Raw genomic sequence first — 23150 nt, 5'->3', positions numbered from 1 at the left:
GTCACGTTAGCCAGCGTTTGTTCCTTTGTGTCACAACTCAGAAGTCAGAGTTTTAGGTGCAAGAACCAAAAGTAAGACTCCATTTACATCGTTCAACTTGGTGGCTTGTGTGAGGAGGGTTTTGTGCACGTGCATATGTATTTGGTTTTAATTTTATAAATTAAATTAATAACGATTAGTTTTAAGTCAGAATCATGTATCAATCTGTCCTCGGGTACAATTTACACTCAGCTCATAGCCCAAGGTCACTGAGAACCTTGGTGGGGACCCAGGGGAGGGAGAGCAGCCTCCTGAAGTCAGGGAACGGGGAGAGGGCGAAAGTGTGGAGGGCAGCATGGCAGAGCCCGAGGGTCTGAGTCCGTGGGTCTGTCAGGTGAGTGCAGTTCCATCCACACAGAAAGTCCGAAGTTGGCAGGGCTGTGAAGAAAGTCATGGGATGCGTCAGCAATCATTTACCACTGACACGACAGAGGGGAAGAGGGCACAGGATGGAAGAATTTACTGCCACTAGAGAACGACCTGATATGGCACCCTCCTCTTGAGGACTTTTGACCAAGGGGAAGGCTTGACCTGCCTCAGCCCTTGACTGCATTTTGTCTGAACTCCACCTTCACTGTCCTTAGAGGAAGCAAATTGCCCTTGCTTCTGAAGGAATTTGTTTATGCAAAATCACACATAAAATGTAAAATCCATTAAACACGCATAAATACACACTTGCCTAGACATTCACGAGTATCTTGTTCTTTAAGGACTGAATTTTGGAATTTCCTCATGTTACCTTTCTCCTTTCCTTCCCTTCTGTGCCTCAAGTTTGTTTGCTGGGTTATTGCAAGAGAGTTAACAATCAAAGAAACCAAATGAGATGGAGCAAGAGACCCTACACTACCCATCTGTAGCAGGAAGAAGAGGCGGAGTGACTAGCAATCACAGTGTGTGAGCAGCAAATCAAAGCCAGAGCTTCCCATGTAGACAAAAGATCAGTTCAGAGAAAGCGATCCCTTCCTATGGTCTCTCTTGAATTCTTACTCTCTGAACACACGAAACCTGACATTTACCTGCGATTGTGCCAAATCGCCAGGGGAAATGGAAGTTTGTGTTTTCTCACCCTTCAGCCAAAGGCACTGAGCCCAACAACCTGAAGGTTTGGGCCACCCTGCCTTGGCCTCTGCTGACCCTGAACAGAGAGGAGTGAGGGTCTGTAACGGAGCTGGAGGCTACTGGCCTCCATTTCTCCTAGCTAAAATGTGATTCGGAGCTTACCATTACAACGTGGTCACATTATTTCCTAGGCATTCAGAGGGTATTTTTGTCATTTGTCAACAGGAAAAAAACAAAACAAACCCAAGCAATCAAACTGTGACCTGCTATATTTGCTCTCTCGTGTGCCAGGTTTCTGATGTAAGAGAAACCCGATGTATTTACGACTGGGCGTTCCAGTGAGTGAGGGTTATTTGTACTCCTTCTTGGGGGCAGTTGAAGATCTGCACGCAGCACTTCTTGTGCCTGGATGCCACAGGACAATGGTGTCAAATGTCTGGCACGGGCAGCCATGGGGTTTCACACAATGTCCTCCTTTCAGCCTCCATGCTCCCACATCGAGGAACTGCCCGCGCGGTGCCAGCCCCGTACCAGCTGGTGTTAGCGCCTGCTAAGCTTAAGGATAAAAATAACTTTAAAATTCTCTAAGGGAAGGAATATTCAGGGCAACCCTTAAAAGCCTGCAGGCAATAAAGCAGGTCATATATATATATATATATTTATAATTTTTTTTCTTACAGATTAGCAGATAACATTAGATAATGGGAACAAAAATGGCTCTTAAAAATGGCTTCAGGTAAAGTCTCTTCAATTTACTTACTGATTTAACTATTTCTGAATATGTATTGCTTTTAGGCAAGAATGCATATTAATTTCTTTAAAGCTTTATGTTTTCCCTCTTGTGAAACACTTGGAGACAAAGGTCATTTACACTGACCAATTAGGGGCATTGAATGAAGAAAGGAGAACTTTCCCTCCCTAACAAGTGGAGCGAGATACATTTTAAAGTGCGCTTGTGAAAATTCTGCCCTCAGAAGTGAACACTTACAGCGCTCCATCTTTCTCTTCACTTGCACGAACCTTGAATAAACTGGCAGTTTCATAAGGGGATTAGCCTAAGTGGAAAGTCGTCACGTCTGTGCCCTGAGCATAAACCCACAGGACACGTCTCCAGTGTGGACAGAATGATTCCTTCACTCTCATCACCCCATTCTCTTTTGTCACAGAGATCTTGTGGCGGACTAAATCCTTGCACCTCTGGGTCATTTCCCAGGGCACTGGTCATGGCAGAGGTGAAAAGTGCTTTGATCTTTCAACTGCCTTCCAAGGAGTGTCCCCAGGGGAAGAGATGGGGTCCCTGCTGCTCCTGCTGTGGTCACCAGAGCCAGTGCCACTTGATATAGGGCTGAAGTGCGTTTTCAACTCCCTTTTGGCCTGAATCTACAAACGTTCAAATGCAGTGTATTCAATGTCACCACCAGAAGCTGGTGTATTTGGGGTGAAGCTTCCGTTCTCCACTGACGGTACTGGATTGAGTTCTTGTCGGTGTGCAGTATGAACGGTGTGATTTATGAAAGCTTTGCAAGTGGGTCCAGAGTTGAGTGAGACAAGGCGTGGAGGAGCCAGAGCTGCTGCACCTGCACTGATTTAGAAGCTGGTCAGATGCACGCTGCTCGCTGCCCAGGCACCGAGGTCAGGGGCATCCCAACATTGTAGGCCAATTCAGCTCCACTTCCGGGCCCTGCTGGCCCCCTGCTGTGGCCTTCAGCACCTCTGCTCGCAGCAGCTGGTGCACCCCCATTCTGTATCTTAGGTTTCATTGCTCTCCCCTCTTCCCAGGGACCTTACAAGCCTGCTCCCCTCTGGCATGTGAATCTCTCCTTCTATGGCCTCTCCCGGGTGATGGCTTCACAGATGGAGGCTTCCGCTCTCTGCCTACCAGCTTGTGACCTCCTCACGGAAGGAGACCGTTCCACATCCCCTGGAGGTACCGCAGCACCCAGAGCTGTGTAGACGGATCACAGGGGAAGCATGGGTGGAGCACTGTGGTCAAAGGGACACTAGGCTTCAGTCAGCATAGGTCCCGGGAAGGTGGCTATGGGTGACTAGGAGCACAGGGGTCCCTGCCACACTGACCTGGAGCTCTGCCCCTACAACCGTTCTTCCTCCCAAGGCCATGGCCCCACGCTGGCTCACCCGGTGGCTGCCTTTGCCTGGCTCTTTTGGCTTCCTTTACCATGTGAGGCCACCTTCATGCACCACTCAGTGGCTTGTGCTCTGAATGGACCCAGATTTGTGCTCTGCCCAGGGACCTTCTGTGATCACTCACACACTCTCAAAGACCAGACTCCTAAAGTGGCGCTCAAACCCCTCATACAGCTAGCTGTCCTCTAACTTTCAGATCCAGCCAATGTCCCCCAGCTCTTCTGAGTCCCTTGACCAGGTGGCCAGGCCCGAGGGCCCTCTTAGCTGCTGTGCCTTTTCCTGGCATTCATGTTCAGCTCAAAGGTACACTCCTGTGCAGGACTTTGGGGCCATGGAGTTGCACCTGTGCAGGTCCTGTGACAAGTGGATGAGTGTGAGACCCTCTACCCTATGACTGAGGCTGGTCTCCTAAGTAATCAGCCACGTATCTGCAGGTGGTCAGTTTGTTAAAGTAGGCACGAGAACACCCGTTAGGAAAAAAGACATGCTATTTGGACAAAACTGGAGACCAGACACCAGCAAAATGGACAGAGGCTCAGTTCCAGGCTGCTGTTATCACCCTATAAATAAAAGACCACCTGTTCACACAGGCCGATGTTAATTAATTAACCCACGGGCCACAGCAGTGCTTGCTGGAGGCAGAGGGCCTCTACCCAGTGGCTGAAGTGCTCCTCAACACACTTCCTCATGGAGCTGTCTGCACCATCAGCGACCTCACAGGAAATCCCAGAAGCCCTTGAGATTACCAGGCAGGCCAGGAGAGCTTGGACACTGCAGTTAGTGGACAGTCACAAATGCCCCAGCCATCAGGGATTTCCCCCTTCTGTAGCACAGCCATGTGCAGAGTTGAAATTTAACTATTGTGAATTTACTGTTCTGTTTCTGTTACAGAAAGCTAAACAACAGTGCAACAGCTTAGATCACAGCACAAAGGCAGCCCGGAGAAGAGAGTGAAGCTCTCTGTACCACTGTAAATGACGAAAAGCTTTGTTCTACCAGGCATGGTGGTTCACACCTGTAGTCCCAGCACTTGGGAGGTAGAGGCAAGAGGAGCACAAATTTGAGTTCAGCCTGTGCTATACTGTGCTATCCTGTCTCCAAACAAACAAATCAACCAGCAAAAGTCTTGTTCTGTGGGCGCACTTCTCAGAACGTGCTTTTCAGAGCGTGGTGGGGCATTAATACAGACTAAAAATCCTGCTCCAAGCTGCAGGTGGCACCTCGTGATAGACTTTTCCTCAGTTACTGGGGGACAGGAGGGGACATCTATCTCACTAATGGAACCTTTAACTGAATGTACAGCACAATGACCACTAGTTCAATATGAGACCAGCTGTGGATTCGCCACAGACATGAACTTTTGGACGTACACGACACACGGTTTTATCTAGTGAGGTCAAAGCCCCCCACACGCTTCACGTTCTGGGAGTGTGGAATGCTGGCTCCACGTGGCCAGCATTCCCAGAGGTCCAGCTTGGTGGAGACGGCCCCAGGCAGGCACACACTTCTCCCCATTTTCGGCACGGTCCCCTGACTCACAGTGAGCTCTGGGTAAGAGTCACCAGCAGCAGTGGTCGTCACAGCAGGAAAAGGCCCGGGTGAGGCTCAGAGGGTGTTGGGCCTCACCTCTCGGCAGCAGTGGAGACCTGGGAGGGTCACCCCAGCAAATTCCCGACTCTGCCAAACCCTGCTCCTTAAAAAGGCACAGTGCTCCCCACACTGTTTGTCCGGGCAGCTGTGGGACAGGCAGTGACAGGCCCAGTCTCCCAGACCTTGAATGCTGTTCAAACCTTGAATGTTCCCAAAACCTAGGTCCTCTCTACAATGGCCTGCCCTTCCTTCCAGCCCAGGGAGAGGAGGTTTCTGGAATATGGAGGGAGAGGTTTAGATTTCACGTGGAGGACCCTGGCTAAGAGTAATTTGATGTAAAGATGGGTGGGTGGACTCTTGGCTTCACTGCCAACCGTGGCTATGACTTTGGGAGGCAGGAAAGTAATCCCTGACCATCCCTGACCTGAGGAGAGCATAACAGACAAAACAACAGTGACCACTGCTAGACATCTACCCAGAGACTCAAAGCCCTGTGTCCACACAAAACCCCAACACCCCAGACTCATGGCAGCGTGGTTCACAGCAGCCAGAGTGGCGACTCCGCAAGTGTCCACATGCTGACGGGCCAGACAGACAGGTGCGGTGCATCCACACAGCGGGAGGTCACAAGCACACTCTGCAACACAGAAGGGCCCCAAACATGGAGCCAAGTAAGGGAGCCAGTCACAAGAGCATGCATCACACAAAGACCATTTACACGGAATATCCAGAGGAGGTGAACACATAGATTTAGAAATCTATGGGGTGGGCGGGGGAGAGCAGTGGCCAGTAGGACCAAAGGCCCTTGCTGGGGTGACAAAATGGTCTAAGATTAGATGACAAAGGCTGCACAACTCCAGACACGCTAGAACCCACTAATTAGTGCACTTAAAGTGGGCGAACTATGGCGTGTGTGTCACATCTCAATGCAGGTGTGAAAAATATAAGCTATTAAGGAGATTCCCACTTCACCGTTTTGTTGCTTCAGAGTGACTTTTGAACAAAACTGGAACTACATCAGGACCTAAAACAGGCTATGCTCATAAAAACAGATGTATTTCAGGGAACTGGAAGAATTACAGATTATTTAATATCTACTTGGATACCAGAGAATTAACTGGTGATTACACACACCAGTGAGTGAGGGATAAGCACAGTAAAGGAGGTGGATCTGTTAATCTTCAGAGGAAAACACAATTGTGTTCTGTGCAACAATTGCAATGATGTCACAGGACTATCAAAAAGCATTAACCTGGACTGTAGGAGTGGCTCAAGTGGTAGAGCACCTACTTGCCTAGCAAGTGGGAGACCCTGAATTCAAACCCCATGATCACCAAAAAATAAGTAAATAAAATTAAAAAGCATTAATCAAAAAGCTAGAAACCTTATAGTTTTCTGAAATGTGGCCACTGAGCAATGCCAGTGAGAACCAGGCTGATGGCAAGCTTTAGGGTGGGAGGTTCTAGTGGGTTAGGTGTCTCTTTTGCTCCCCCTGCTTCTGTCTCTGTCTCTGTCTCTCTCTCTCTGTCTCTCTGTCCCTCTCTCTCTCTCCTTATACACAACCCACAATGCACGCTTCCTGTTTTGAGCATCCTTTGCCAGAGAGCCAGGCTTGGGCGGCCAGCCCAGCGGGGATTACTCAGAGGTACTGAGAAAGCAAGAAAGTTGTCACAGGAAATGGTTGTGATTCATGGCAAAGGAGGTGGGGTGGAAAATAGGCTCAGCTGGAGGAACTGGAGAAGAAGGCAGGCTTCTTGCTAAAAGGCCTTTCTCTGTGTCTAAGTTTATTCCCCCAGCTTCGCTGCACACAGGTGTTGTATCTCCAGCTCCAAGAGGCCAGAACGAAACACTCAGCACACATTTATTAAGCAGCAGAGTCAGGAGCCGAAGCCAGGAGAAAGATATCTCAACCCTGGCAGGGCTTCGACCTTTTTGTTCACAGCTGTGCCCGGCACTGTCCTCAGGGCTATACCCTGCCCTGGAGAAAACTGCTGAAGAAATGCTTGCAGAATGAATAAATTTTATTCCAAGACAATAAAGAGAAATTTTCATTGGGCAACATGGAGACAAAGCCTGTGAGTGAGAGGTGCTCAGGCATTGTGTCTCTTTCATACTCTGGGTTTCATTTTCTGACTCTTTTCAAATTCCTGCACGCCACTTGGGGTGGCTCAAGTGGACCAGAAGAGACGCCTTGTTGGTTTGAAAGGAATTTTCTGCTCCTTTGCAGAGGTGCTCAGATTTATCTATGATTGGAAAGGGAAGGTGCTTTTATAAGTCCTGCCTTTTGGGGCCATTATTGTTGGCCACATGTAGGTTTATTTCAAGCATTGGCTACTGGGTAACTAGTAACCACCTTCCACCCCCCAGACGATGCCATGGACACAGCAATGTTTCATTTGGGATAAGTATGGAGTTTGCCACGGTTCATGTTCTCAGAGTAGCAACAGAAAAAAACAAAGCAACAGGGCTTCACTACGCAGCACAACCCTCACATTCTTAGTCATCTGTTGACTTTGAGAAGCTAAGTGTTTAAATGTCACGACTGCCCTGATGCAGACATCTCCAAACTTGTGAATTACTGATTCATCAAGGCTGTCCTGTCCTATTCCAAGATCTCACAGGAGAAGCAGTTGCAAAAACAGGAAAGATTTGATAACTGTGAACATTTAAAAAACTCATCCTTGAAGGTAAAGTTTTGAAAGACTATTTGATTGTAAAGGTGAAGTTGCATACCCTCCATCAGCCACTGAAGCCTGCAGCACGGCAGCTTGGTTCTCTGCTCACAAAGGGAGCCTTTCCCAGCCCGGGAGCCGAGGGGGACTGCTGAGGCCATGCTCCCTGTGCATGGCTTAGGGAGCCCCACTTCTGGGGAATGGTCACCAGCCGTGCCATCTATTCAAACAGATCCCTGCTGGTGAGTGAGTCAAGCTGCTGATCATCCCAACTGTGTACGTTTTAAAGGATGTCCACAGAGCCCTGGGACCACAGGCACAGCGGAGCACCCTTGAATCACTCATGCAGTGACCCTCCCTGTCCATGTGTGAGGACACAGTCAGGGTGCTCATGGTGACTGTACCCCAGACTCCTCACGGTTCACAAACTTCTCATGAACTCCCTCACCCCAATTCCCAGCCTATCTGGATGATGGGTTAGCTTGCTGGTTTTCCTGGCTCAAAGCCTCCATGTGTTCTCTGCTATTTTTTTAAATTCTTTCTTTTGACTTTAATTAAAGTGAGCAAGAAATGACTTTGAAGATGTGACAACTTCCCCTAAACAATCAGGCAGACCGCTGTGTCCCAGAAAAGCCATCACGGGGCTAGAAGCAAGGCTCGAGTGGCAGAGCATTTGCCTAGCAAGTGCAAGGCCTTGAGTTCAATTCCCAGTCCCAACAAAAAAAGCCTCACTGACAGCTGCTGCTCCAGGGGAGAAACCCGGTAACGTCCACAGCTGTGCTGTGCAAGGATTCTTTCCAACTGTGTTTACAAGACAGAAAAACACAGCGGCACCTGCCAAGCAGAGCCTCAGATGACATCCATCCCATTAATCTCACCGACATCAAAACTAAGTTCCCCCTCCTCAGTTATGACCAGCCCCCTCCCCCAGGGAAGCCACCATGGGGACCTCTCTCCCACTGGGCACAACTGTGAGCAATCCATCTTCTTGGTCAACAGGCAAAGACCAGGGTCAGCAAACCCCCAGCTGTGCCTGTGCAGAAGATGGGTAGCCAGCGAGCACCTTCTCTGAGCCTTGAGTGCCTGGGCTCTGTATGCTGTGGACCAGCAGGGTCCGAGGTGGCCCTCTGTGTGCTGTGCTGAGTATGTGAACGAGCGCATGAGTGTGAGTGCAAATGAGTGTACCCGTGTGTGAATGCGTTTAAGTGTGCCGTAAGTGTGTGTGAGCGTGAATATAAGTGTGTATGGGAGTTGCGTTGCAAATTCCATTTCACTGGGCTGGAGCTGGCATTTGCTTTCAGAAAGAAGGACATTTGCACTACTAAGATTTCCTTGGAGAACACAAACACATTTTGGAAGTAAGTTGCATTAGTTTTATTTTTTTGTCACTGTGATAAACACTTGAGAAAAATCATCTTAAAGGAAGAAGGATTTATTTGGCTTATAGTTTCAGGTCAGTTGAATCTGTGGCTTTGGGCCCAAGGAGAGGCAGGGCCCAAGGAGAGAGAGACAGAGACAGAGAGAGAGAGAAAGAGAGAGAGAGAGAGAGAAAGGGAGGAGGAATGAGAGGGAGAGAGAGGGGGGAAGGGAAGGGGCTGGAGACAAGATACGCTCTCCAAAGTCACACCCCAGTGACCCCCTCGCCCCGGCAGGGTGGCTTCCCACTGGATCATAAACCCACAGGAGATCAATCCATCGATTAGATCAGAGTCCTCGTGGTCCCATCAGCTCTCAGTGACTGGGTCTACCAGCTGGGGACCAAGCCTGCAACACCTGAGCTTTCCTACCCAACCCACAACCTACATGTTCGTTAACATCATGCGGTGTGTCTCAATGGCCCCAGGGGAGCCCATGCCACCCTTGTCTCCCCCCGAGGCCAATTATCCTAGTAACAAATTCCAGTCACCCGAAGCAATGGGTATATTTACCCACAGATTCTTTGGTTTTTACTGAAGATTCCAGAAAAGGTAAAAGGAATGTGAAGGCATAAATTTTTAAATCAGTTTCCATGAGAAGTTTTAGCTAGAGGTAAACTTTAAATAAAATCAGATACATACAATGCATCTAGCTAGGCAAGCTCCTTACTACCAGAGAGAGGCAGAAAGGAAGGTGAAGTGACTTCTTATGTACTTGTTATTTAATTTGGAAATGAACAGCAAGTGGGCAGGGTACAGAGAGTCACCCTAGGGATACATTCTGTTTTCAATGTGCTGAGGTGGCATCTGGTTATTGGGACGCTCTTGCTAGTGGATGACGTGGATATCTTGCTTTTCCCCCATGACAGTGAAAATGATTCAGCTGAAGCCGTGGACTGTCTACCCTAAAAGTCTGTCTCGCTCTAAGAGTAAAGTCAAGCAGTCAATGAAAGGTCACCCGTTAGAATGGACCTGGATCCAGGCAGCTTCTGAGTCTCTGAGTGTGGCTCCCTTAGGGAGGGGGCTCAGGGGCAGATGCAGGTGGAGTACAAGGCAGGATGCCTCATGGAATGGGCTAATTTCCACTTAGCCCCTTGATTGCTGAGTGACTGGCTGGAGCTCTCTCCAGGGCTCTTCCACTCATGGGACAGAAAGGTTACTTCCTGACGAGTCACATTAACACCTTCCCCAGGGAAAAGGCAAGGTAAATGGATATGGAAGGAGCAGAGTGGAAAGGCTTGATTTTGGGGTCTGATGGGTAGAGATGAATGCAAGAAGCATTCAGCCTACTGTGTTGTGGAATCTGAATAAATCTGACTTAACAGGCGCTTGATTTCCTTTTCCACACTTCATCGCTCCAATTTAGAATGTGTTGATATAAAACGTTCTTGGGGAAAGTGAGGTCAGATTCCTTAAGGACTCGTATGAGAATACAAGGACATCTGTCTGTCCTTAGCTTAAGTGGGAAGAATGGCATTTTAGAGCAGGTGATGGAAGGTCCCCTCTTGATGTGTAACTGGGAGAGGAGGAAGAAGTAGCTGGAAAAGAGTGTATTTGCTGTCTCTAGGAGGGAATGTCCCCTCCCGGTGTCAAGTCCCCAAACAAGGTCTCAGTCCTTGAGAACAAGGACGAATCCATAGCACACTGAACTCCCAAGTCAGGTTGGGTGAGGATGGAAGCCAGAAACAGCCACTTTCCCTGGTGGAGACCAAATGGAGGTGCTTCCAAATTTGGACCAGCCCCACGGGCTCATGGTAGATAAGACCAAAAGTCCCTGGATGGTCCCCACAGGCAAGGAGAGTCTGAGCATCCCTGGGCCTCAGGCTGGGACTCGCTGCTCCCCCCGGCCAAAGCCCATCACATCTGCTGTTTGTGCCACTGTGAGCTCTGTATTCCTTCTTTGTTACAGAGACCTTCTAGCTGTCCCATTGTGGCTCTGCTGACCTGAAGTGACTCTCCATGGCCTGCTGTGTTTCTAAGGCCAGCCTCTGTTAGGGGCAAATGCACAGGGAGACTTCCTCAGGCCCACACAGTTTTGATTGACCCTCTGAGCTCTGACCACTGATTTGTGGGGCCACCCCTCAGCACCCCTTCCTGCTCACATTCCCAACAGAGACCAGCCTGCTAAGCCACAGCCACGATCCTGCTCTGGGGACTTGTGACTCCCTGTGGGAAGTTCTCTGCCAGTCCAGGACAGGCCAGGAAGAGCCCTGGTCACTTCCCCAACCCCATCCTCTCGACAAAGCCCCTCGGTGCCAGCACAGTCCCCAGCCTTAGTCCAGGTCATGGTCCCTATGATGTTCTGCTCTTACCTGTGGAGACAGGTGCTGGGGAGTGTGGTGTGATCTACCCTGGAGACATCTTGCACAGTGCTTTCTTTAGAATTTGAAAATGGTGAACTTTTAGTTTTCTGCAAAACGAAAGGCCCAAAAGAAGCCACTGGACATTGTCTCCTGGTGACAGGTCAGTGGACATATCAGTGGGCTGCCTCAGGAGCAGAAGGGACTGGTGTGTGTCATGTGTCTCCAGGGAAGTTGTGGGGTCCCATAGTGGGGGCCAGGGAGAGGGGCTGTGTCTGCAGTGACCCCCCCCATCCTCTTCCTCTCCCCAACGTGTCCTCCTCACAGTGGGCTGGATTGGGTTCTAGAAGCACTCACTGCAGGGGCTGCTGGCTTGGCAGAAGTGGACACTGGAGGGTCAGACAGACTGAGTTTTTCTCAGCCTCATGCAGACTGGCGTCAGCTTGTGGATTGCTCCCTGGACAGCCATTCAGGGTTGCACCTGACAGAATTGGTAACGAGTTAGGCTAACTGGATCAACAGCTACAAACCCTGCACACGGACAACCATTTCCACGGGAGTACTGGAATGGAAATGGCCTCGGCTGTTCCTAGTTTCAAAGGACAAAGAGCAACTCTCGAGTCCTAGACATAGACTTTCAACCAAAACAGTATTTACGTACATTTGTGCACACGCACGCCTGCACATGCCACGTGTACTTCTGCACGTCACATGCACAGTGAAGCCCAGAGTGATGACAGTTTGTCACAGGGAAAGTGCTGGGGCCTTAAGCAGCAGCAATGGCGCATCTGCAGAGGGAGGAGCCCACGGAGGGAGAAGGTGTCATGGTGGAGCATCAGAGCGGGAGGCTTTCATAGGGAGCGGCTGGCAGAAGAGGGGGGCATCAGAAGGAGGGGGACACAGAGGGAGTGGGTGTCACAGGGAGGGTGTCAGAAGGAGGGGAGGCAGAGGGAGGAGAGGAGCTGTCACAGGGAAGGGGAGACAGAAAGAGGGGTGCAGTGGGAGGAGGGGGTGCGAAGCAGGGAGGGGCTGCCTCTCCCATCACTTGATCATTGGCCCAGTTCCGAAGAAGTTCTCCATGTGCCAGGTCCTCTTCGAGCTGGGGTTTAGCAGTGAACAAACAGACAAATGTCCTCCTGCCTCCAGTTCCCTCAGGTGGGGGCCAGGCAATAAGCAAAACAAGTAAATCAGAGAGGGTGACTGCAGGGGGTGGTGCTCACCCCCTGTGCCCCTCCTCTCAGCCCCTCACAGAAAGGAGGGATCATGTGACATCTCTGACCAGAGATGACCAATGGCACCTGACCTGGCACCACAGCCCCTAGCTGATGGGCTGCCCTCTGTTTAGGTTCCTGGACCCTCCCTGTCCCACCTTCCAAGTCTCAACACAAAGCAGTCAGGGTCTCAGAGTCATGCAGGCATGACTGTTTTCACCTATCTGTCAAACACAGAGCTGGGACCTGGGGACAAGCCACGCTCCGTGAGCACAGACCACTGAACTTCCCCCTGTCTTGAGTCCACCAGTGCACAAGACTGGCCTGTCTGACTGGAAGCCACCCCCCATCTACATAAGGACGATCCTGACAAAATGAGTTCAGCTACTGCCCGGGGTCTCCATGTGTGACTTGTCTTATGGCGTATTCCCCCGCAAGTCCACTCTCACAAAGTTCTTTCCATGGCCGGTCTAGACAGCAGTCCAAGGCCTCAGGCTGCAACAGAATCGCCATTACTGATAAATGGAGGCTTGAATCAAATATTCCCAGGAAACAGCTATGCCAGGTGAGTTGGAGGCCCTGACTGCACTTGAGGAAGGAGAACTGAAGAGCCATGGGGAAGGGTGGTCGGGCCTGGCTTCCTTGGCATCTGTGTTGAAACAGAACTCCATGTGGGTGAAGAATGGTGACGTACTAGCTTCACAGCTCACTCCACTAGCCACGATGCAATAAATACATTCACTACTTAAAAACCTCACCTCAGAAAGATGATTTCCTCATGGACGTTTTTTATGATCAAAGTTGGGACAAAAATGCAGTGACTTTTTAAAGACGCTGCGAAAATCGGAGGGAAATGGCTGATGAGGCAGCCACATGGCACGAGTGTGGCCAAAGTCTGGTCAGTCTTGCAGCAACTCCCTGTGGGAAGGGGCACCTGAGTCCCTGCACCTGTGGGGGTTGCAGGAGTGACCAGCTGGTGCTTCAGCTGGCCCAGGAAAGGCTCTGTCTGACCTCTGTCTCTAGGACACTCATCTGGGAACCAAGCCCCGCACTGCAGTGGAGACAGCCATGTGGACAGCCACGTGGACCGGCCTGCGGAAGAGCCCAGCCCTGCACCGTCGCCCGATTCCATGCTGAGTAGAGCAGGAGGAGCTTTCTCCCCTGCTCGTCATGGAATGCTGGATGCAGGAGCCAAAGGATAAATACCATTGATCGAAGTGTGGGAGGGCTTGCTAGGCAGCATCTCTAAAAAAAATCAGAGGCCAGGTCACACACTCAAAGGCTTGCAGGGTTGACAGGTCACTCTGACCAGGGCAGCAAATTTCATGGGCTCCTGAGAACCTGGAGGCTGAGGCCCGAATGAGCTATGATCTTGAATGTCTCCAGAGCAGCTGCAGTTCTGAACTTTCATGGGCACATGTCCAGTTTTAAGTGCCACCAATGTTAAAAGGATGAACCTGTCACCACTTGGCATAGCAAAACCTGCCTAAGGGAGCTCTGGATGCAGCCCTCGGAGGGTCTCCTCCCAGGGCTGCCCAAATGGACAGGTGTGAATGAAATGTGTGCCTTGGCCCATGGGGAGGGCATGGCACCTGGTACAAATTGGGGGAAATACTTCAGCCGCTGCTGGAAATAACTGAGGAGAAAAACCCTACATGAGTCAGGGTGCTGTGTTGTGGAAGCAAAATCTGAGACAAGCAGAGCAAAAAATGACACTGGATTGTGATCTCCATGGTGACATATCAATCATGTAGAATAGTAAGCAGCCATGAAAAAGGATAATAACAGGACTATTAACTGTCTAGTAAAAGGTTAGTGGGTGAAAAGATCAGAACACAAAAATTGAACAAGGGAGAGAGTTACATCAAGAAGTAGAACTATTCTTTAACCCATGAATTGATTTAAATTCCTTTAAATTTAATTAACTCAAATTTAACTGATTAAATTGAAAATGTGTACAGGATTAAAAATATATAAATGCAGTGATAATTTTATTTGGGTAGGTAGAGACCCAGGCAGGTCAACTTTGATGCCTAGGGCTCGGCTTAGCCATCAATCAAACATAGCCAGTGTGCCATCTGCAGAGAGCTAGCTCTGTGTGGAACAGGAGCAGGAGGCAGCATTTGTGGAGGGGAGAAGACATCACACACGCAAATGCAATTAAAAATGGTCCTTGTTAAAGCAGAATGAGGGAGAGGGGTAATTAAGGTGGTGCGGGGGTGGGGGCTGCTTTGGGGACTCACGGGAACAGCCTCTTGGGAAGGATGCCAGGCACAGGTGAGGATTACCTGGCACTGACAGCTGGGCTGGAGCTGGGGTTGGGGGGGGAAGGGCTGTTCCCATCATCTTTTTCCTGGGCCAGCTCTTTGAGGGAAGAGAAACCCCACCAACGTATCAATGGTCAGAGTTCTGTCTGTCACCTTGCTCAGCGTGCCTTGTCCTTGCCTCTGTCTCTGAAAAGCCTCCCCTTTCCCTCCACCATGGCTCCCTAAACTGGGTGTCTTCGTGCAGAGGATCTGTCATCTCTCTACATCACAGTGTCCCACCCAGCAGCATCACTACACTGGCCCAGCACTGGGAAAACGAGACGAAAATGCCCCCTGTGGCAGGAACTCCCCAGGACCCGCAAATGCCACTCCTCTATTTTGTTTCCTGTCACCTCTGACCCCTCTGGCTCCACCCTAGAACATCACAGGGCACGTTCGAGGTGCTTGAAAGTGACTTAATGAATGAACAATGAACCTGTGATGATCAAATTGTGACATATCTAGACTTCTCGAAGCCATCATCACAGCGTTAAGAAATCCCACCTTATGGCAGGTGAAATGTGAGCACTCATGTGATCTAGCTCACGTGGCACATGAGACTCATCTGCGTCTGGCCGAGGCCACCCCAATGCTATGCTGCTCTGTGAAGTAGACAGCTGTTCTTTCACAGAACCCTTGCATCAATACTGGGACGAAGCAGAGAGGAGCTGACCCCGGTAATGTGGGGTCTGACATCTGGGTCAAGTCAAAGCCCTGGGTCTTGTCCTTGTCTTGTTGGGGCTTGAACTCAGGGCCTTGACTCACCCTCACGGGGATGGGGCAGTAGGGGCCTCAGCTGCCTGCCATCCTCAGAACCTTCTCAGCTTAGGGACCTGGGTCCTGTGCCAGCAGGTACCTGATCGAGTCCTGACTCAGGAAGGTGCTCTAGGTACTTCAGTTCTGTCCGTGGCCACGTCAGGTCCTGGGGTCATGATCTCGGCTTTCAATGCTGAGGACGATGTCACACCATCATAACAAAGAACCCTATGAATCCTAGCTACTCAGGAGGCAGAGATCAGGAGGATCGCAGTTCAAAGCCAACCTGGGCAAATAGTTTGAGAGACCCTATCTTGAAAAACCCTTCACAAAAATACCTTAAGGTCATATGGACGCATCATCTCTGAAAAAAAATCTAGATGAAAATATTCTTAGAATTTGTTAAACAAAACTCTGCATCACTTGAAACACAAGTGCAAACTTCTTTGTGATAATAGCTGATGTTCCCCAAATCCTGCCCAGGGGACAGGGTGTCCTGCCTGTACACAGGTGAACCTCCCCAACACTGGCAGGGTCCTGTTATGTTATCATCCCTTCTCACATATGAGGAACCAAGGCACAGAAAGATGAGTGAACTGCCCCAAATTACACCAGTCCTTTGTGAAATGACACATGTCACATGCCCACTCATGTGGGCAGCTCACAGGTCGAGGTGAACCACCCAGCATTGTCTGGTGGACATTTTTCATGTTTGTGCTTTCTTTACTCTTTTTACTTCACAATCTCACTTTTTTTTCATTTTTTGTGGTACTAGGGGGTTGAACACAGGGTCATGGGTTTGCTAAGTTAGGGGCTCTGTCACTTGAGCCACACCCCATATCTCACTTACATTCTGTTTCCTGTGTGTCTCCTTATTAACTCAAGCTCTGTGACACACAGGGACACGTGGCACTGAGATGTTCCTAAGACAAATACTTTTTGCTGGACGATGAACACCTAGTTCCAACTCTGTCATCGGAGAATGAGCTGCTGAGTTCTCCCTGGCTCACACTAGGATTTTGTCCTCACGAGGCAGGCCCTGTGAGGGGTGGACGACAGCCGGGAGGTAAGACTGATGGTTAAGCCATCCTTGCCAGGGTCACCTGTCCACTTGAACTACTACATGGGGGACGGCGTGATGATTCAGCCTCTGAGTTCTGGCTTTTAGACCTCTGGCCCACGGGGAAGGAACCAGTCACTCCCAAGGAGCAACAGCACCCCCTACTGGTGGTCCTCTGGATTGTTAGCGTAAGTCAGGGAGGGCCGAGGAGCGCTCACCTCGCCCATGACCTGCCCTGGTTGTAGCTTGTGATTACAGAGCTAAGGAGGCAGTGGGCGAGGCACTGCTGCCTTCCGTGTGCGTGGCTTTCAAATGACAGGTCGGTATGGGCTGTGTGTGGGGTATTCTGCAACAAAGCTTAGCAACTGGCCTACCGCAAAATAACCTGGTTCTCCAAAGTCTGGACGACACGTGGTTCTCTAGGCTACCCTGCCCTCAAAGGCTTCCTTATGTTTGTGTCATTGGGCAAACAGTGGGTGCAACCACAATGCCGCCAGAGGAAAAGTACCGAGAGCTTTACAACTGTGCTCCACTGAGCGCCTGCTTAGGTCCGAAACACTCCTCTAGCAGGATTTTACCAGGAAATGTAAAGCCTGTAAACTTGCACGCACACTGCTAACTAAATGATCACCCCTGGCCATGGCAAAGGCACGGACGGTGGCCTGATTTAGTTCATGGCTTGGAGCACTCAGCTGTAAGCCACACCTTACTGCATCTATGCCCAGCCAGTCCCTGGAAGGAAACCACCATTCGTCTTCCTGCTCCACACTAGGTATGCGTGGCCTGCAGTACTTTGGTGGCTAAGAGATAACAGCCTTTCCACAGTCTTCAAATCTCTCGCTCCTTCTGCCGCAAGAACAAAATAATCACCAAGAACTTGAAGATGAGCACCCATGACGTAGGTGCCGATGACTCACGGGGTCACAGACATCAAGGATGTCAGGGCATGTGCTTTCCTGTCCTGCTTAGGGTCTCACTGTCTAGTCAGAGAAAGACCTGTTGGGGGGAGGGGCTACTGCTCTCATCGGGAGCCACACGTCTGGCGCACATCACAGAGAATTTGTGTATCACTCAGGATTGCTGAGCAGGTGCCTGTGGGCCAAATAAGGCCTCCTGGGAATCTCTGACTCACAGTCGGGTGAGCTGAGGCTGTCTGCAGGCTGCAGATGCCTCACACACTCCTGGGCTCTGACTCAGCCGTAATCACGCAGCAGCTGTGCACAGTGAGGGTGACTCAGGTCACACAGCAGGCTGCCGTGCACAGTGTGACGCTGTGGGAACTGCCTTCTTCCAAAAGACACAAGAGTCTCTGCACTGTCCCAAGCCCAGGAGCCTCGCAGTAAGTGACAGACAACTGCTGGCTCTTCCCAGGAACACACAAATCCAAGTTTGCACAAAGATTGAAGAATTCTGCATTTCTATTTGTTTTCATTTTCAACCTTACACAGTCATTTTCCAAGTTGAATATTTTCTCGAAAGGTTGGGGATGACTGTTGTGAGGCAGCTTCAGGAATTACAGTGTCTCCATACTTCTAGGACAGGGTCCTTATAGAAGCCCATTTATGTTATATGGTATATATGTCACGTATATGCATGAATTGTGTGCATATAACAGGATAGACAGTCATTGTTACAAATAATCCTAAAAGCAACTAATAATAAAGATGACGTTTGCGTTAAAAAAAAAAAAACTTAGCTGGGAACCAGCGGCTTATGCCTATATATCCCAGTTACTCAGGAGGCAGAGATTAGGAGGTTCGAGGTTCAAATCCAGCCTGTGCAAATAGTTCATGAGACCCTATCTCAAAAAAACACTTCACAAAAAAAGAGCTGGTGGAATGGCTCAAGGTGTAGACCCTGAGTTCAAGCCCCACTACTGCAAAAACAAACAAACAAAAGAAACCCCTAAAGTTAGACATATGTATTTTTGTCTTTTCTACAATGCCTCTGTAACTCTCTGTATACATTAGTTCCATGTCTGTACTTGGAATATCTGAGTAAAGAGACCATCTAAGGAGATGCTAACTTCACAGACGCACAGATGAATTTATCCTTGACATTGGCCACACAGACATTCTGCTCTTCCAAGTGCTGCTGTCTTCTACTTGTCCCTCTGTCACTAAGGAGTGCAAACCCCACCCCTAAAGGCAGTGGGCCGTGCTCAGGAAAGCCCCAGGACGATTCCTGAGAGAATGCACGTGAAGGAAGAGAATGGAGGGCACCCTCCCATTACACCCCCATCTCACTTCCACCAAAGGAAGCCATGTTGCTTGGGTCATGTTTGGGTAATGCTGTTTTAATGGAGCCTAAAGACAGTGACAAGAGGGCAGTGTGTTTTCTCAGAAAGCACAGCAGATAGAAAATAAGGGTCTTTGGAAAAGAGCAAGTTAATCAGAACAATAAAAAATTAGGGTACATTGTCCTGCCTACAAGTGAAGTATAAAGAAAGATCCTTGTGTAAAGAGAGGAGGCCAGGCTAGGGAGCGTGGCCAGGAGCTACTGGCCATGAGTGAGCGCCACCCTTGCTCTCTTCTCTTTATGAGTAAGAGCCTACCCAGAGAACAGACTTGTCACCAGCCCTGGGCAGCCCTGTGACCTGCATCACGGTACCGGGCTGCAGCCCCATGATGGAAAAGTGGATCCAACACCTTTAGGTCAAAATCGAGACCACACATTCCCTCTGGAGGAAGAGGAATGTCAATGTGCAAAGGTACTTTGTATTCTGGGAGATGACATGAAAAGTAAAATTATATAGATAACAGCTATTTCCCAACAGACATGCTGTGTCCAGGCTTTGGCAAGCTTGCCTTCTCATCAGTCACGGTTTACAGTGCTGTCCAGCTGGCTGGTGTCCCCATGGACAAGCAGAGTGTGAGAGGAAGGCAGAGGAGACAGTGGGGAGTGTTCTGGAGGCCTGGGACACACAAGGCAACCGAAATGAACAGAAAAGCCCACCAGGACAGACACGGGGTCACAGTGGCCATGTGACAAGAAGGACTGTAGGAGAGGACGAAGGAGGTCTCTTTTCCATGTCTCTGCACGGTTACATTTCAACAACCGGAACAGACCCTAGTGCCATGTCACTACACAGAGAAAAGCCTCCCGGTGAGAAGGCTGGTGCACGTGGTCACCGTGGCAAGCACATTTCCAGGTCCATGTTCTTACCGAACACGTCGCTGTCTTCAGAGGCCGTCTGAGAAAGCTCCCTGTGGTGTCTCTTTTTTTCAGGCTCTCCTCTGTTAGTTTCATCATTCTGGAAAAACAACAACACAACAAACCCTTTGTTAAGGTACAATGTTTCAGGGACAAACAATAGCAATGCTTTTCTCCTTCTACAGCTTTTATCAGATTGTCACTTTCCCACATCCGCCCACAAGGAGGAAACTGCTCTTACAGCGGACTCGTGTGGAGAATTCTGCATTCTGGCTCATTTTCTCTGCCTAACTATCAGCTGAGCGTTTCCTTGGTCCAGTTGAATATTTTCATACAATACAAACAGTATCAACCTGGACAGAGGAAATTAACGTCGTTCCATTATTCCAGACTGGGTGACATGAAGGAACAGAACTGCCACCACATCTTACTTCCTTGAGTTCCACCTCTGGCCGACCTGGACTTTGGGACAGAAAACAGAGCTAACGCCCAGGACTGCCCCACCGTCCTGTGGTCCTGTGTGGTGGGAGCCGCCCACAGTGGGAGGTGAGCTGCACCTGGCCACACGCCCTGGCAGATCCCGCCGCTCTTCTGGGCTGGGGTCTGCTGTTGTCTGGGACCCGAAGGTCGAATAAGTGTGAGATTTATCTTTGAATTTCAAATTTTCAGTGTATAGTTCAAGCACAAGGGCAGAGCCCAGACGTGGTTCTGCTTCCTTACATTTGTGTAATCACGTCACTGGGTTATTTTATGTCTTGCTTGCACACAAAGTCAAATTCAGAACAGCTGGTAGGGGTCCTCTCACATCTCTGGGCACCCATTATCCCTCTCTGGGCTCCTTCTGGGTCCCTGCACCAGAGTCTGTGTGCCATCAAGCAGCTGCACACACTCACTCTTTCTCTTCTGTTTGTCCTTCTGTAAAGGGCCGGCACTGCGGACTCTGCTCTGCTTCTTGGATCCTGGGGACGACTTTGCCTCAGCAGAGCTGCCCGCTGGGTGCCACGTCTACATGGGTCCCATGGTCCCTCTCTGTGAGGACCACCACCTTCAGCTTGTCTGAATCTGGTGTTTTAGTGAGGACGATGCAGTGTTGGGACAGCTCCTGGACCTGACTGAGCCCAACTGGAGCCTTTTCCAGGTCCTGCCCAAGGGCCCACAGCGGATCTGCCACCCATCAGTAGCAGAGGGACTGCTTCTCTAAGGCCTGGCTCCTGAGGCTTCTCACTGTGGCTTCTGCACTTATTTTGCACCACTGTTTTCCAGGTCACCCTCTCATTTCCTAAGAGCCTTTAGCCTGGGACTGCAAGATAAGAACAGTGTCATTTTTACGTTCTTTCCTGCAAGAGTGGGCAGTGAGCCCCAGAGCCAGACGTAGGGTGCATACTCTGGCTTGTTGTTGATTAGCTGTGCAACCTTGGGCATGCCACTGACCCTCTCTGTGTGTTTTCTCAACTATGCAAGGAAGGAAATGCTAGTGTTGTATGGCATGGTTGTGGTGAGGATTAATAAAGGTCGTATATACAAGGAGCATAAAACACGCCCGGCAAGTAGAAACTACCACGATGTATCTGTTAAGTGCAACGGACGTCAGAAGGGAAATTCTGAAAGGAGGTGGAGTCTCCCCCACACCTCTGCTCTCAGCAGCTGGCTGTTCCTCCCACTCTGCTCCAGGCTTCTCTTCCGGTGGGTGGGTGTACTTTGTGCACCCAGCTCCCCTCCTTGAGGGCTTCTTCTCCTTGCTCCAGCGGGAGCAGCACTGGCCTTGCAGGTCCTTGGCTCTGGGGAGTAGCTGTCACAGTGTCACCTTGGGGCTACCCCTCCAGAGCTGCCTGCCCCAACTCCAGAGCAGACGGGGTGACTGTCCACAGAAGAAGAGCTGTGGTGCGGAGAGCCTCTCCTGGGGCTGGAGAGGCACAGTGAGGCTCTGGGTGTTCTCTGATGCCCTTAGTAGGGCTCCGTCTGAAGTTGACACTGGGAAATCACCTGTGGCTTGCACATTTCCTGTCTTAGGGACTCCCCATGCCATCCCACCCCACGCAGCTCCTGAAGGTGGAGTTGGAGTTGGCGTTGCCACTTGCAGTGAAACCTGTCTTGAAGAATCTGTGAACCTGATGTCTGATTCAGACCAGGAGCTCTGTCATGCGTCCACCAATGGCAGAGTGTGATGCCGCTGGAGGGGACTGGTGCAGGGCTGTGCGGCAAGACGCTGACATCTCATGGTGGTCAGGCAGCTCATTAGAGGAGGCACCCAGTTGTAGCCAGGGGTGAGGTGACAGAGACCCATGACCAGCACTGTTTGGCTTGTGTAGGCTCTGTGTCCCAGAGTGGTCTATTGCCTCCAGGGAAAAGCACTCCCCCCACACTGGCCATGCCACAAAGCTGACTTTCTACCCCAAGGCGAACGGCAGCTGTCACTGCTTGGATAGGTACCAGAGGGCACCACCCAGGTGCCAGGCTTACCAGCATCCAGTCACGTGTACGCATCATATCATCTGCCAAACTGGGTGCAAATCTTAACTTTTTCATTTTTTATACGAAATTTATTTGTTCCTGGGGCCTTTGGCATGTGGCTGGGTGGCTTTTCCACCATGTGGCGTGGCTGTTTTGGCAAAGCCAAATATGGGCCAATATGCAGTTCTCTTCAAGTTTCCTCAAACTCCAGTGGGCCACCAACGTCATCCCTGCTGTGACCTGAACTATGTCCCTTGGGAGACAGGTCCACATCCTATCCTCTGGAATCTGAGAACAGAGTCTAATTTGGAAACCTGTGATCAAGTTAAGAGGGGGTCATGGTGGACCAGAGTGAGCCCTTATTCAGCGGTGGTTATTCTAGTAAGAAGAGGAAGTTTGGACACAGACACATGGGGAGACTGTCACATGATGACAGAGCAGAGATAAGAGTGACACAGATGTAAGCCAAGGCACGCAAAGGACTGCTGAAGCCACCAGAGCCCAGAGCGAGGCTCTGGTGCTGAGGGGAGGACGAAGCTGCCCCTGAACCTGAAGATGGAGGGGCACTCCAACACCATGAGGGGTGAACACCGCTGTTCAAGTTGCCTGTGTGTGTGACTCATTACAGGAAGCTAACCCGTTCCCTGACAGCTGTTGACATGAACACATGTAGTCAAAGGTAACAGAGAAAGAAAAAATGTAATTTTTCGACTTCAAGGAATTTCTGGTCTCCTAACCTTGAGACCAGTAATCGGTCTAATTTTCTCTGAGTAAAACATGAAAGAGAAACTTTAGTGGGCCTTCACTGACTTCAAGTAGCAATTTCCCGTGGGGTCAGTGTGGGCTCTGCACTGGCCTCACGAGGTTCACCTTCTCTGGCCTCCAGGAAGCACAATGAAGATAGGTCTTCATCAGACACAAGTGGACGAGAAAAGGAGGTAAAGGAGCCAAACTTGCCCCCACCAGGTACAAGCTGAAACAGGGGGGAGGAAC

General features: G+C 50.2%; 1 protein-coding gene across 6 annotated transcripts in view; it reads right to left on the bottom strand.

Annotated features, from left to right (window-relative positions):
* The window catches only part of Mbp (myelin basic protein), a 110063-nt gene that overhangs the window by 47641 nt on the left and 39272 nt on the right, over window positions 1-23150 (bottom strand). For all 6 annotated transcript variants that reach the window (XM_020165061.2, XM_020165058.2, XM_020165055.2 and 3 more), the window contains exon 3: window positions 19719-19806. In XM_020165061.2, the coding sequence (XP_020020650.1) occupies window positions 19719-19806 (88 nt within the window). The remainder of the gene's footprint in view (window positions 1-19718; window positions 19807-23150) is intronic.

This window comes from Castor canadensis, chromosome 4 (assembly GCF_047511655.1).
Source record: "Castor canadensis chromosome 4, mCasCan1.hap1v2, whole genome shotgun sequence".
Taxonomy (NCBI): domain Eukaryota; kingdom Metazoa; phylum Chordata; class Mammalia; order Rodentia; family Castoridae; genus Castor; species Castor canadensis.
The sequence above is the reverse complement of the archived record's forward strand: the minus strand, read 5'-3'. Positions and strand labels throughout refer to the sequence as shown.